The sequence below is a fragment of the Dendrobium catenatum genome, unplaced genomic scaffold, assembly GCF_001605985.2.
Source record: "Dendrobium catenatum unplaced genomic scaffold, ASM160598v2 fragScaff_scaffold_231, whole genome shotgun sequence".
In the NCBI taxonomy this organism is placed as follows: domain Eukaryota; kingdom Viridiplantae; phylum Streptophyta; class Magnoliopsida; order Asparagales; family Orchidaceae; genus Dendrobium; species Dendrobium catenatum.
The window spans coordinates 9090330-9105367 of NW_021318693.1; the positions used below are offsets into that span (position 1 = coordinate 9090330).

Sequence of the window (15038 nt, forward strand, 5' to 3'; positions counted from 1 at the left end):
TTGTTTTTTTTTTTTAGTAGGGGCCGCGCGGATGCGAACCCCCCTAACACAAATTATGACGTCCACTCTGCCACTTGGGCAGATGGTAGACCAGCGCCCCTTCAGAGTGCAATGATGGTCACGGGTCTAGGCCATAGGCATTGCTGATCACCCGTTAGACAACGTCCAGGTAAGTATAATTGACATATTGATAGTTATTATAGATAACAGATGTACGAAAGAAAAACACCACATTAAAGCTAAATGTCATGCTTTGCTTTTAATAATTATACTCTTAATGATATTTACCTCAATAAAAGTACATTAAACTGATTGACAGATTGATAGCTCATTATAGCATTAATATTAATATAACATACTGACATGATTCATTTAATGATAATACTTTTTACCGTATGTCTAATAGCATGATAAATCTCTTTTAATTTTACTAATCATATTGACTTTATTATTGATTTTTGAAATTTTACTGCCTATATTAAGTGATGATTGATATTGACTAGAATTAAACATACATATTAATTTTATATTGAAAGTAGTTATAGAATTTTGGTTTCGTGCTGAGTTTTTGTAGCTCATTATATGTGGTTTAAATAATTTCAAGTCGGGGAAGGGATCATGACCACTTGGAGTGAGGTTGACAGTGATCCTTAAGTTCTCTTTAAAATTTGTTATGTATTTTCTTTTATTTTTTTTTAGTTATGAGCTTATGGTAGATTATTGATTATAGTGATTTCGTGGCTAGTGTAAATGATATTTTTGTGAATGAATAGCAAAATATCTTGATGTATATGATTTTAGATGCTTTCGCTAGTAATTATTTATATTGATATTTTATAGAAGCTCTGCTATAGTCTTAAAAAGATAAATAGACAATTCTTCAAATTGTGATTTTTGGACGTTACACACATATATCAATAATTATTTAATTATATATATATATATATATATATATATAATTAAATAATTATTGATATATGTGTGTAACGTCCAAAAATCACAATTTGAAGAATTGTCTATTTATCTTTTTAAGACTATAGCAGAGCTTCTATAAAATATAAATATAAATAATTACTAGCGAAAGCATCTAAAATCATATACATCAAGATATTTTGCTATTCATTCACAAAAATATCATTTACACTAGCCACGAAATCACTATAATCAATAATCTACCATAAGCTCATAACTAAAAAAAAATAAAAGAAAATACATAACAAATTTTAAAGAGAACTTAAGGATCACTGTCAACCTCACTCCAAGTGGTCATGATCCCTTCCCCGACTTGAAATTATTTAAACCACATATAATGAGCTACAAAAACTCAGCACGAAACCAAAATTCTATAACTACTTTCAATATAAAATTAATATGTATGTTTAATTCTAGTCAATATCAATCATCACTTAATATAGGCAGTAAAATTTCAAAAATCAATAATAAAGTCATTATGATTAGTAAAATTAAAAGAGATTTATCATGCTATTAGACATACGGTAAAAAGTATTATCATTAAATGAATCATGTCAGTATGTTATATTAATATTAATGCTATAATGAGCTATCAATCTGTCAATCAGTTTAATGTACTTTTATTGAGGTAAATATCATTAAGAGTATAATTATTAAAAGCAAAGCATGACATTTAGCTTTAATGTGGTGTTTTTCTTTCGTACATCTGTTATCTATAATAACTATCAATATGTCAATTATACTTACCTGGACGTTGTCTAACGGGTGATCAGCAATGCCTGTGGCCTAGACCCGTGACCATCATTGCACTCTGAAGGGGCGCTGGTCTACCATCTGCCCAAGTGGCAGAGTGGACGTCATAATTTGTGTTAGGGGGGTTCGCATCCGCGCGGCCCCTACTAAAAAAAAAAACTATCAATATGTCAATCTCATCTTATCTTTCATTTATTTCTATAAATCATTTATTTTAACATGATGCTTTCAATAATTATTTAAGAGTCATTGCCCTCTACCTGTCGGTGTAATTCAATCAATAAGTTACAAGCTACAACTAGGATTATACCACAAATCATCCATTTAAAGAAAAGCCCTTCATCCCAACCTTATAAATGTTATGACAAGGCACTTTCCAAATTTGGCTTAAAATGGTTCCTTAAAAAATTAGTTGTTTGGGTCAAATTACATGTCATTACAATATGTATTTGTTTTATGGTATAGAATGTTGACCATTAAGCATAAAATTAAGTATTGTAGAGATGAAGATACTTAGGTGGATGAGTACGTAGCTTTACTCCTAGAGACAATACTAAATGAGTATATATGAGAAAAATTTGTAGTAACTACAATGACAAATAAGATTAAACAGAGTTGTCTTAGATGATTTGGTTATATAAAACATCATCCTTCCGATGACTCAGTTATGAGATTACATGTATTAGATCTAACCTATGTTAAGAAAACTAGAGGTAGACATAAAAAAGACTTGGTTAGAAAGTATTGAAAATGACATTTAATTATTAGATTTGAATAAGAATTTGACTCTTAATAGGGCACAATGGAAAAAATGATTCATGTAGCCGACCCTACGTAGTAAGATAGACTTGATGGTGTATACATGCGTATGTGTGCACATGTGTGTGTGTGTGCTGTTTTTATTTGGCTTATTTAGAAAACTAGCTGAAAGACTTAAAAAAATTGTTCAATATCAGCTCTTATAACGACCAAATTGAATATGAACTTCTTAACTAATCAAACAAAAATTCTTATATACACTATATTCTTTATCATCCATACCAAAACACAAAAACTCATATAGCTATCAAGTTCAAAAACACATTGAAAAACATAAACATACCAAACTTGAAATAGAAACAACTGAACAAGCAAATGAAAGGATAGTTCTCTGAATCTATCACTCATCTCATGAACTCACAAATCGTTAGTCTCTCCAATCTTATTAAACACAACATCAAATCATAAAGTTTATAAGACTTCTTCATATCATGCGAGGCTAAGATCATGTGATTCGTATCCTATACCAAGCAGATTTGGCTGGATTGGCTGAACAACCCTGAAAGAAAACATCTGAGGACAATCATTCACCATTGGAATCGAGTTTTCATAGACTCTGTTGTGGTTTTCTGCACTGAAAGCATAATTCGGATTGTCGTCTTTCATCTCCTGCTTTCATGGAAGCTTGAAGCTTTAAATATGGAGGCTTTTTCTTAAAAGGGAATTGTAAGGGAAGTGTAGAATACTAACCAGTTCATGTACTAGAGCTCTGTAGGTCTCCCTAGTGCTTTTAAGCTGCAAATACATGTAAGTGATTGAGATTACTAGAATTCACTTTGAAAAAATTGAAGTTTTTTCTTAGTGAGAATAATTGTGATATTGAACTCATATATGAAATATAATTCTTACAAAATTTTTTGAGAGCATGTATATAAGTATATATTACATTGACCATTGCCTGTTTAAGATCATTAAATGAAATTTAAAAAAAAAAAGAAATTTCTAAAATATGAAGAGAACACAAAAAAGGAGTTTTCTTTGGGATATTATAGAAGGAATGATCACACCACCAAATTAAAAAATATAATATTGAAAATGAGAGAAGGGGTCTCTAATTTTTGTAAGAGAAGCTACAATAAGCCTCCTAACTTATTTTCTTAAGCTTCTCCCACACCACTCTCTATATCTCTAATCTTCTTTTCTCTTCCTCAGAACTGATTATTATTGTAATCATCGTTAGCTTTACTAATAATAATACATGAAAAAAAAATCATTAGCTTTACTATAATAAATTTATTAAATTATATTACATTTCTTAAATTTTAAAATTAATCATTAATCTAATATTAACTCTCAATCATAATCATTAGATCATTAACTCTCAATTTTTATCAATACAAATTACGACTAATAATCAAGTTATTATTTTTTTAAAGGGCATATAAAATCATTATCCTTAAAATATACTAAATAATTAAAATAATGAATTTAAAATTATTTATATTTACTTTAAAATTATTGTAATAATAATGATGCTTAACTTCATCCTAATATAATTTTATCAAAATCCATAACATAATTTTCATAAATCAATAAATCATTGTATGCCCTAAATTCTTTTCTTATTCTCTAAAATTATCTGTTCAATAAAAGAGATTATTTATCAATATAAAAACACTAAAGCTACACCATACAATAGGCCACACCAAAAGCCACACTAAATACAAGGAATGACTTCTCACTTTGATTGATTGGTCAAATGGTGGACTTCAATAATGGATTCATATTATTTTATGAACTTAGTTTATTTGCAAAAAAATAATTATATCTATACCATCATTAATATAAAAGGGTGCAAGGGCCTATTTCATTTGTTATATTTCTATCCTCATTTAATGATAAATAAGCATAGCAAAATTTAATTTTTGTAAATATTTCTTCTTTACAATTTCAAAAAAAAGGACTGATTTATAAAATGATTATTCTTTTTATGCAAAAATACAACAACTTTAATTGCAAATTTTCAAACAAAAAGTATAATATTTGTACAATTACATGAATCAAAATATACCAACTTAAAAAAAAAATAGCATAAAATGAAAGCATTTTTTGCAAATCTGAGATTCCTTTGGTCAACTTCATAAATCTTCAGCATAAATATTTTTGTTTTTATGACAAAAATAATTCAAAATCCTTTATTTTCTTTTTGGGGGGAAATAAAATCCTTTATTTAAAAGAGAAGATTTGAACATTTCATTTAAAGATGACAAGAAAATGAACAGAACAATGTGTTTGTTTCTACTTACCTTTTTCTTGTAAGTGTCAGTTTGTGTGGCGATCACATGATACTGCTACCAAACAATCAAATCATGTAAAATTTGTCAGATAGTTGTTTCTATTTAAGTAAGCAGAAAGTAAAAAAAAAAATATTAAGTATAGAGTATTATGCATTTTCTCCTTAAACATTAATTAATTTGTAGAAAGAAGGATTGATGATTTGGAATGAAAGATAATAAACTTTTATGGCAATAATGTCACCAATCCATACTTCATATGATGACAACGATTACATTACAAGATTGACTTCTTGTCAACTACTATAATGGTGCCTTAAATTTCGTGCATGACAAGGCCGATTGCATTGCCTTTTGACCCCTAAAGACCAAATATAACCTTGCAAGTCACATCTTATATAATAATAATAATAATAATAAATGAATTAATATTTGATGACACTTGCTACAAGTATCTTGTATGCCTCAGTATATATAATAACTCAAAAAAGTAATTTTAATATTTACAACTTTGACACTTTATGTTTTAATTTTTTTTCATGTATTTGGAAGTATTGTTGTATATGAAAAATATATGTGTGTTTTCTGGAATGAGTCCCAGGAGTTTGGATATTTTTTTGAGAAAAAGTTTAAATTTTTACTATTTGAGGGCCTAAGTATTGGGTGTTCAAGCATCAATAGCGTTGAGGGCCAAATAGTAACATTTCAGCTCTATAGTTTTGGGGTTATGGAAAATGAATTAACGTAATCAACTATTACATTCATTCGAGCGTCATAGCCAGTAGAGCAAGAGAGAGATCGAAGGAGAGGGTTTTGGAGGGGGAGAAGGATTTTTTAGCCGTCAGCCAAGTTGGAAAAGTTGTCTGAATTGAGGTAGTTCATATTATACATATCTCAGATAAAAAAAGAAAAATATGAGGTGATATTGGGTGTTCAAGCATCAATAGCGTTGAGGGCCAAATAGTAACATTTTAGCTCTATAGTTTCGGGGTTTTGGAAAATGAATTAACGTAATAACGTCACAATGCTAGTTGATAGTATTGTAGCGTTATGCCACTATATACAATTTAAATATTAAATAAATCAACTATTACTTTCATTCGAGCGTCATAGCCAGTCGAGCAAGAGAGAGATCGAAGGAGAGGGTTTTGGAGGGGGAGAAGCATTTTTTAGCCGTCAGCCAAGTTGGAAAAGTTGTCTGAATTGAGGTAGTTCATATTATACATATCTCAGTTTAAAAACAAAAAATATGAGGTGATTTTTTTTTTAATTTTTTCATTAAATTAATATTTTTATTGCTTAAAAATAAGGATAACTTTGCAATGGAAAAAATTTTATTGGTTAACTTTTTATATGTTATAGAGATTGAGATTTTAAACATTTTGAATATTTTTTGAAAAATTTCTCTAGGATTTTTAAAATTGTGTGGTTTTTATTTAATATAAAATAATATGGATTTTGAAAAATAGTGTTGTTGTACGATTAAAATCTTTAAAAAATATTTCACGTATTCTGTGAGAATTTGCTTATATTTTAAAACTATACATTTGTACTTAGTAGGTATTATATTTATTCATATTGTTAATACAAGCTTTGAGAATGAATATGGTATATGAATGGGTGATAGTTGATTGTTATTGCTGTTATAATATTGTGATAATAAAATGTATGGAAATAAGAAAGGCTTGTTATTCACTAACTTTGATTAAAGACTAATTGACTTGTACAAGATGACAGACTAACGGGCTTTCCTTTAAATATTGTGATTTGATGTTATTCTCTACTGATTCACTGATTGAGAGTTATAAGAAATTATTACTGTGCTAATATGCAAAGAGTGACAACTCTATTTATTAAGCGAACATGTTATTAATACGAATTATTGACAATACTCTGTTAGTAAGGGCTTTTTATTTATTTTAGTATGATTACTGAAATGCATGCCAATGATTTGCTGCTACTATATGACTTTATTGATATTATATCAACTTACTATCATTATACATATTTACTGTAACGTAATTTTACTACTACTATTATAGTAATATTCTATTGTTATTGTCACTAATGATACCAATACTGTTACGATATGATTAACTATATTGCATACTAATTTATTATTACTAATTAGGAGATATACAAAGTATATGATCTATTGTATACACTAAGCGTGTGATTAATCTACTATGGTTGGATATAATATATACTCTTGCATATAATTTGTTTACATTGATATTATTCTAACAGATTTATTGAGGCTTTGGTTATACCAATTAATATGATTTCTTTATGGATTGAATAATACTACTATGACATGATTGTTCACTATTTCATTTAATTGAAGCTATACTGATTTAAAAGATTACTCCAAATTAGATTATGGGATGTGACAGTATATTTACATGCCATAATTTTCATATATGATGATGGTCATTACATTTTCACGAACATCTAATGGCACCCATCTCTTATCTATGATAACCTTAGGCTTTATTTGAGAAAACTTTCTTATTACTTTTTAAAGAAGCATTTTAATACAAAAATTTATTGAATTACAAATTTTTATACAAAAAAAAAAATTTAGAAAGCAAAAAGAAAGCTGTCCTAAATGAAGCCTTACTTAAGGGTGTAGGTGAGTCAAGGTGGCTCGGGAACAAGCTCATTAATGAGCACATGAGTTATGCTTATCAATGTACGAGCTCGAATTTGAGTTTTTATTCATAATACGAGTCATATATTATATGAGGCAAAGTTTATGTTTGATAAGGCTTGGCTTGTTATCTCGTCAAGCAGCTCGATTATCTTCAGTTCTGACTAACAATCTCTTAGGGGAGTTAAAAAGGATTTTCAAGCCGAGTTAGGGTAAAACTCAAAACTGACCCTTCTTTAATTGTTCTAACTTGAACTCAACTTGATTAGATAAATGGGTTAGAAATTCAGACCCAGACCCAACTCGATAGGTTACCAGGCTGACCTAACTTGACTCGCTAACCCTCAAATGCGAGAGCACAGAATGTGAGTGTCGAGTGTGGGTTACATGTTGGACTATGAGAAAACTATTGTAGGCTAAGGCGAGTGCAGGAGTGCATGTCTGTAAGCGAGGGAAGGATTGTTTGAGTGCGTGATTGCTCAGATGCGAGAGCGGGTGCCAACAATGGCGCGACTGTGAGTGGGAGGGATCGAAGCCATGTTATCACGAGTGTGTTGACTGTGGGCAAATACCGATAGCACAACTACACATTTATGCTAGTCCCGGGCAAGGCACCTACGCGGGGGCTACTTGTGAGGTCAAACAAGTCAAAAATTGGAACTCAAACCTGATGTATTTGTTAAATGGGTTGACCCGAACATGAATTTTTTTGGGTCGGGTCAATAATTGACACCCTTACTATTTCTCCTTATTCCTCATAAATCTAGTTTAAATAAGATAGACCACAAGTCTTATGAAATCTTCTTCAAACATTGCTACCTCCATCGATGTCTTCTCCAATGAGCTCTCATTGCAACTTCCTCACTTATCATTGAGGGTTTTAAGAATTTTGGGGATTGAGTTTTGGGTGGAGAATGAAGAGCCTTTGTCCCCCATTTTGTATTGCTTTTAAAACTTAAGCTCAAGCCTAGTATTGATAAAAGAACTTAGTTTTAGTTCAATATATGAGTTCCAATTGAGCTTAAGCTCCAGTTTAAGCCTAATATAAGACCGATAAGTCAAGCTTGAGTTAGCTATTACTTAAGCTTGACTCTAGTCATTTACATCCTTAATCTCACCCGTCATAATAGCATCATTGAATGCATTGCCAAAGACAAAAATGATCTCATCACCTATTGCCACCAAAAGACTAAATGATGCGTCTCTAATATTATGTCATCTTATCACATCAACAATCATGTTGAACTACACAACGACTTCAATCACATCAATTGCTACAACCTAATGATCAATCATCAAATTTCACCCTTTTATGATCATCTTATATATCAACATGAAAGCAATGTCAAATGCACTTCTCCTAAGATGAACTTTATAATAGAAGTATGTAACAACATACTTTATAACATCAAATACTTTGCAATGCCGATTGATGTTGTTTTCATTATTGTCTTAGAGAGAGAGAGAGAAAGGTAGAGAGAGCCTTTTCTCTTAAATTTTATTATCTCTTCATGAATTTAGTTTTCATCATAGATTTAAATACTCTCTAAATTCAAAGTAATAGTGTTCATTATGATTTACATCTTGAAAATTAAATTTTTGACCTTTTTTGTTAATTTTTATGATAATTTAAATATCAATCAAATATGAGCAAAATATACAACAACAACAAGCCTTTGTCCTGCTATGTGGGGTCGGCTACATGAATCCTTTTTCGTCATTATGTCTTGTTAAAAGTCAAATTCACATTTAAATCTAATAAAGAAAGATCATTTCTAACATTTTCTAATCAAGTAGTTTTAGTTCTACCTTTACTTTAATTAATATAAGTCAAGTCTAATACCTCAACTTTCCTGACATGTTCATCAGAAGGCCTCCGTTTAATATGGCCAAACCATCTAAGGAGACTCTCTCTAATCTTATCTTCCACTTGAGCTACTCCAACCTTTTTACGTATATGCGCATTATGTATCCTATCTCTAAGGGTAAAACCACTCATCCACCTAAGCATCATCATCTCTGCAACACTTAACTTAGTATTATGCTTCTCTTTTAATGGACAACATTCGACACCATAAAGCATGGTAGGACTCACAACCATCTTATATAATTTTTCCTTAAGTTTGTGGGGGACTTTTCTATTGCACAACACGTCTGAAGCATTCCTCCACTTCAGCAATCTAACTTGAATTCTGTTGATAATATCCCCATTATATGAATATGAGCAAAATATAAATATAATTAAACAAATACTATATAAAAGCTTACTTAAAATATCTACTTTTATTTTATATTTATCACCAATTAAAATCTTTTGTTGAAAAGTCAGATTTATTTATTCATTCTTTATTTCTCTCAATTAATTTAATTTTAATTTTAAATCAATTAAGATTTAAATAATTAATTATTATTGTTTGAAATTGATTAATTAATAATTTTTCTTTATTAAAAAAAATTTCAAGTCCATCTATAAGCTAATTTATCTTGATACAAAAGAGACAACATGAGTGAAGGAAAAAAAGAGAAATTGAAGGAGAAAAGATGAGTTAATGGGAAAGAGAAAAAGTGAGTTATAATATTTAGGCTTCTTCAAAATTGGAACTAAACACTAAAGTTTTAGTATTTTTAAGTATATTTTATATTTATATTTTCTAAAAATTCATTAGTTGTGTTAAGGCCAACTAAAGTTTGGCATCTTATTCGGCTGATTTTAGCCTGTTAGTTCGAAGCTTAGGCTTTGAATCAAGACATCTTAGGGTGTGTGCGTGAGTTTGTGATTTAGGTTTTGTTTGTGACAACTTTCTTATTGCTTGCTAAAACAACATTTTAGTATAATTTTTTTTGGATTAAAAATTTAATACTAGAAAGCTGCTTGAGAAATCAGCAAGAAAGTCATCCCAAATGAAGTCCTAGCTTGCTCAAAGTCTAAAATTTTTTTGGCATCTATTGCACAACTTTCTTATCAATATAGCCTTTCAAAAAAATATAATTTGATATATGCACATGAAAAAATTGATTCAACAACCCAACAAATCCCTAGAGGTGGAATATGCCACACATTAATTGTTATAAGAGAAGTTAAATGATATGCATTCAATACATACCTCTATAAGAATTTTGATGAATTGTCAATGAGAGAGAGAGAGAGAGAGAGAGAGAGAGAGAGAGAGAGAGAGAGAGAGAATTTAATGCTACCATATGAATGTGTACCATAGTTAATTTTTTTGTCACCTAAATATTCAACTGATAAAATTTCATCTGTTTTACCTATGATTCAAGTAACATAGCATTGGATATAAAAAAAATGGAGGGATTAACATATGCACTATATATTTATATATCTGATATCTAATTTTTTTATAATGTATTTATATAAAATTCAAATATTTAAGCCACATAAAAATATCATAAACATCAATTTATTTAAAGTGAAATAATTCTTTTCATGCATATATTTATGCATAAAGTTGTTATATAATTTACAATAAAGATTTAAATATTAGATATATAAATGCATAACAATAGAAAGGATTGATTATAGCTATGCATATCCTATTAATTTATTATTATATAAATTAATGAGTTTCTGACGCATAAAGCTAATGTTAATGGGAAGTCTAAGAAGGAATTATTATTTAAAACATCATTGTTGCATCTAAACTACAATGTATTACTATTTATTAATATGTTAATAATTTTTATAATGAATACCTATTTTGCAAATAAAAATTATGCATTAATCAAATACATATAGCTTCCATGCTTTCGATGCGCAAAATGAAAGTTTGAGATATCCATTAAAAAAAAAACAAATATGTGTAATATAAAATATTAACTAGGAGTATTATTTAAATATGAATAAGTAAGATGAGCTTAATTAAAATTTAATTTAAAAAGTAGCAAAAATGTAAATTAGATTTGCATTTTCAATAAAAAATGCTTATTAAAATTGCTTTTTTTACTGAAAACGTACATCTAATTTCGGTTTTCAATAAAACTTAGTTAATTTTTTTATAAATATATTTCTCGACTCACCAAATGTTATCAGATTTTTGCTTGATGACCATCGATCGAACTTATGCTCAACTGTCATCACACGAAGTCCAATACACTTTCTAAACTCTTATAATTTGACGGTCCTTAAATCTAGGGACGAGTCAACTTTTGTAACTTGTTCTGACAATACAATAATAATAACAACATTAAGCTTTTATCTCACTACATGGGGTCGGCTACAATAATCTTTTTTTCTTGATTGTCCTATTAAGAGTTAAATTCTCATTTACATGCAAGGGGGGACACGTAAATATAGTATACATGCAAAGTTAAGTACAGTAAATATTTCTTATATTTTAAAGCTAATAATTTTATTATTTTTTAATTTCTTTACATATGTAATTTTATGCTATTTAAAAATAATAAAAATTCACATGTTAGTTTTTTAAATTTGAAAAAAATATCATATATTTTTTATGTTATATAACTTTTATAGATATTATATAATTAGAATTTGTTTGGGACAATTTTCTAACTGTTTTGCTATTAAGACAATAATCATATTTTTTTTGCTAATATTTTTAGCTATTTTTTAAATGTTTTTTTTAATAGAGGAAGTCTTTTTTACTACCAAAGTAGCTAAACTAATTTTCCTATGCTACCAAAAATTTTTTTACTGTAAATTATTCTTTTATTTTATTATATTTAAATAATGTTCCTTACTAAAATTTTACATATACAAAATAGCTTCCAAATATTGTGAGATGGTAAAAGAGGGATACAGACCCATCAGATCATAGAAGACATTCTCTTGAACGAGGGACCCAACAGGACAGCCTTTATTGTACTTGCTAGTTATCATCCCCTAATGATGAGCACCCTATGCTAATACTTTATTTGAGAGAGTTTTTTTTTTATCATTTTTTAAACCATTTTTCTAGAATAATATTTTTTAAACTAAAAATTCTATCTTAAAAATTTACTATAAAAAATAAAATAAAAAAATTGTCTAACTTTTTAGTATGAAAATTTTAATTTTGTACTAAAATTTTACTTTAAGAAGCAGTAAGAAAATCATCCCAAACTAAATTAAGTAGTCCTATTATTACTTAATTAGCTTAAAAATTGGATTTATTAGTTATCTATCAACTTAGAAATTTATCTCAACGTGTAAGTCGGGATGGATTTATACTCATTGAGATTAGTTATTACACTGATATCAACACAAATCCAACGATTATAAACTCCATGCTGAAGCAATTTGTATCGAAATATGCTAAAATAAAAATTTTCATATCTATTGCCGGAAAAATTATTACGTCCGGTGTCCGTACACGTCCGGAGGCCAATTTTGACGAGCCACATCATCCAATGCACAATGTATTGGATGATGTGAGACGTCTGAATTAACCTCCGAATGCGTTTTGACTCTGAACAAAATAATCTTTCCTATTGCAGTGTATTATAAATGGAAACAAAAAATAACATTTATGTAAGCTAAGAAATAATCACCATTGAAGAATAAAAAAAAAAGTTTAATAAGAAGCGTTCACCTTTCTCTGTCTAACAATTCTTAGAGACTCTTCCAAAGTTTGCTCAAGACCGCGCAGTTCCTTTATTTCCATCCCCTCCAGTTCTTCTCCCTTCCTCTGCCTGCATTCAGCATTCAACCCAATCAAAATCTGTTCATATTTCTATCATAGTAAATTTCACAAATGTTATGTACTTAGCGTTATTTAATTCATTGGTAAGTGCCATCTAATATCATAGAAAAAAGGTTAATTTGCCAAGAAAAATCACTTATTTTCTTACATATTTATCAAATAAATTTTCATCAACATTTTATTTTTACATAATTCATTGTTATCAATACAAAACAGAAGTGCAGAAACACTCTCAAAAGAGCAGACTTTACCTAATCTCCTTGCGAAGGTTTTGGTTGATCTCGTTGAGATGCTTCAGTGTATTTTGCATCCTCTGCTCCGTTCATAAAAATAAGATTTTTACATAAATATACAGAAGAAAAAGACCAGAGAAACAATGGCTCTTACCTCATATTGAGCATTCCATAGATCCATGCCAGTAACAACCTGGTACCTCTCATATACCCCCTTAATACTGTCCAAACACATATTTTCATCATCACAAAGTAACATAGAGAGAGAAAGAAGAGAAAGAAATGGTTCACTTACTCAGTAGAAGGGCTACAGTAATCAGCCAGCTTGCCAGTGCTGGAGAACATGATGAGAGAGACTTGAGCGTCGCAGAGAACAGTGAGCTCCTTGGCCTTCTTCAAGATCCCAACCCTCCTCTTAGAGTATGTCACTTGCCTGTTCGTTGGGTTCTCTATCTTTTTAATCTCTATCTTCCCCCTCCCCATCTCTGTCTTGCTCTGTTTTGCTCTGTTTTGCTTTATTCTCAATCGTTCTTCTTCTTCCTCCTCTCATATAAATAGAAAGAGAAAGATCAGTTTTTTAGAGAGAGAGAGAAAGGGGGTGGTTAATACAAGTGAGAATATTCTTCTATGCTTAACTTTTTACTAAAAATTCAGTTTTGATTGTTCCATTGAAATGCACTTACAGTAACTATCTATCAGAGCTTAATATTTAACTTGGATCGATTGATTATCCAATTTGTTTTAGATTCTGATTAAACGGGCTCTTTTTAATGCTTAATTCTCCATTATGTTAACAGTTTGGATTAAAAAAAAAACTAAGAAGAGAACTGTAAAGAAAAAAGAGAGAGAGAAATGGAGAGCTTCCATTTACAGAGCAGGAAGCAAAAGCTATAGTTTCTTAGAACGGAAAGAGTTGCCTTTTTTGTGAAAGAAGTTGCGGGCAGAGATAACATGTGATGTTTTTCTTCCATTTAAAGCAAAGGTCACTTTACTTTCTCCTTTCTCTCAATCTTCTCTCTCTCTTTCTCTGATTTTTGTTACAGTTTCTCAGCTTTAAGCTCTTTATCGCACTCTTCTACTGCTATAAGTACGCGTTCGGCTGGTTTAATTTCGTTACTGATACGCCATTTGAGGAAAACAAGGGGGGGAGGTCAGACTTCTGTAGCTTAATCTCTTTTCTGGAAATACAAATTTCTAAGGGGGATTTGTATATATATCACATAATTACAAATTTTATTATTTGTTTATATAACATCTAAATATCAAATTCACCCACCGCTGCTTGTCCGGGTGGTGAAGAGCCGGCTGGGCAAAACCGAGGTCCCTGGTTCGAATCCCTTGACAGGCAGTGAAAGCCTTAAGTCTTGGCCCGTGTAAATTGGTGTGGGTTGCATGCTACGTCGACCGGGGTTTTCACTGACCTATGAACAGTGCTTTCTCGTAAAAAAAAAATCAGATTAAAAATATTATTAATATTGTTTTTTTTAATATAATATTAGTGGTTTAATAAGTTAGTTCAGTTTATAAGATTTTAAAATTATTTTTAATGTTTTTGTAAAGGTGTTGTACAAAAAATGATATTTTTGTAATTTGATCATTTAATGAAAATAATAATAAGTACAAAAGTTTATAAATAAGACTAAAATGATAGGGTTTCTTGGCTGTGATAGTACAGCTAGGGTTTCTCCTAAATGGTGAAAGCAATAATATGATTAGT

At 29.6% G+C, this 15038-nt stretch overlaps 1 protein-coding gene and 2 non-coding genes across 3 annotated transcripts; 1 reads left to right on the forward strand and 2 right to left on the reverse strand.

The window, feature by feature from the left end:
• Window positions 1-16: 16 nt before the first annotated feature.
• On the reverse strand, window positions 17-177 carry LOC114579222. Its single transcript, XR_003700132.1, has one exon. It is a non-coding gene; the product is annotated as a U1 spliceosomal RNA (small nuclear RNA).
• A 1534-nt stretch (window positions 178-1711) lies between these two features.
• Window positions 1712-1872, forward strand: LOC114579221. The gene has a single exon (XR_003700131.1). It is a non-coding gene; the product is annotated as a U1 spliceosomal RNA (small nuclear RNA).
• Window positions 1873-2973: 1101 nt separating this feature from the next.
• Window positions 2974-14098, reverse strand: LOC110106631 (MADS-box transcription factor 16-like). Its single transcript, XM_020836580.2, has 7 exons — window positions 13617-14098; window positions 13476-13542; window positions 13340-13401; window positions 12978-13077; window positions 4791-4832; window positions 3235-3279; window positions 2974-3153 (listed from the first exon to the last, which is right to left on the reverse strand). Exons 1-7 carry the CDS (start codon window positions 13802-13804, stop codon window positions 2974-2976), a joined length of 684 nt encoding a protein of 227 aa, XP_020692239.1. The 5' UTR covers window positions 13805-14098.
• Between the last annotated feature and the right edge of the window lie 940 nt (window positions 14099-15038).

Excerpts from the sequence above, each read along its gene's own strand:
- LOC110106631 (XM_020836580.2), bottom strand. The coding sequence starts at position 13,804 with ATGGGGAGGGGGAAGATAGAGATTAAAAAGATAGAGAACCCAACGAAC. Across the intron at positions 4,833-12,977 it reads GAATTGTTAGACAGAGAAAG|TATCATGTGATCGCCACACA; the intron begins GTGAACGCTTCT and ends GTTTGGTAGCAG. Across the intron at positions 3,280-4,790 it reads CTGACACTTACAAGAAAAAG|CTTAAAAGCACTAGGGAGAC; the intron begins GTAAGTAGAAAC and ends ATGTATTTGCAG.